The 837-nt window shown below is 49.5% G+C and overlaps 1 protein-coding gene across 1 annotated transcript; it reads right to left on the minus strand.

Moving 5' to 3' along the window:
- Positions 1–209: 209 nt before the first annotated feature.
- On the minus strand, positions 210–785 carry LOC130601586 (olfactory receptor-like protein COR3). The gene has a single exon (XM_057413745.1). It carries the CDS (start codon positions 783–785, stop codon positions 210–212), a length of 576 nt encoding a protein of 191 aa, XP_057269728.1.
- Between the last annotated feature and the right edge of the window lie 52 nt (positions 786–837).

Consider the following 837-nt stretch of genomic DNA (forward strand, 5'->3'; position numbering starts at 1 on the left):
ACAGGGAGCTCAAAGGCAAAGGTGCGGAGCAGTGGATGGGGATTCCTTGATAGTTTCTGCCCTTTGCTGGGTATTAATCACTATCACGTCTTAAAACTCTTTCAAACTGTTTGCAGAAAACCCCACAATGTTGTTCATACTTAACCAAAACCAGAGCATCTCCCCCAGTACATCCATTCTATCTGGTCCTAAACTTACAACAATTAAGATCATTTTATTTTTGTGAGCTTCCTCAAAGCCTCCTTCACCTCCTTATTCCTCAGGCTGTAGATCAAGGGGTTCAGCATGGGAGTCACCACAGTGTAGATCACCACAGCCCATTTATCTGCTGCTCTTGAGCTGTCTGAGCTGGGGAATAAATACATAAAAAAGCATGCCCCATAGAAGATGCTGACAGTGGTGAGGTGGGAGGTGCAGGTGGAGAAGGCTTTGCGCTTGCCCTCGGCTGAATTGATGCTCAGTATGGTGGCGATGATGGCCATGTAGGAGAGCAGGATAACCAGGCTGCTGGACACACCAAAGAGAGATGCTGCAGTGGTCAGGATGATGTGGCTGAAGGTGGTGTCAGAGGTGGAGAGTGAGATGAGGGGGGAAATGTCACAGAAGAAGAGGTTGATGACACTGGAGCTGCAGAAGGACAGGGTGGACATGCTGATGGTCTGTCCCACGCCATTGGTCAGCCCCATGAGGTATGAGGCAGTCAGCAGCTGGAAACAGCACTTTGGGGACATGACAAGGGGGTACAGCAGGGGATGGCAAATGGCCACATAACGGTCATAGGCCATTGCAGCCAGCAGGAGGCATTCAGATACTGCAAAGATATCAAAGAGAAACACC

This window comes from Pezoporus wallicus, unplaced genomic scaffold (assembly GCF_028554395.1).
Source record: "Pezoporus wallicus isolate ANWC-B61680 ecotype Strahan unplaced genomic scaffold, APGP_CSIRO_Pwel_v1 contig_1671, whole genome shotgun sequence".
Lineage (NCBI taxonomy): Eukaryota > Metazoa > Chordata > Aves > Psittaciformes > Psittacidae > Pezoporus > Pezoporus wallicus.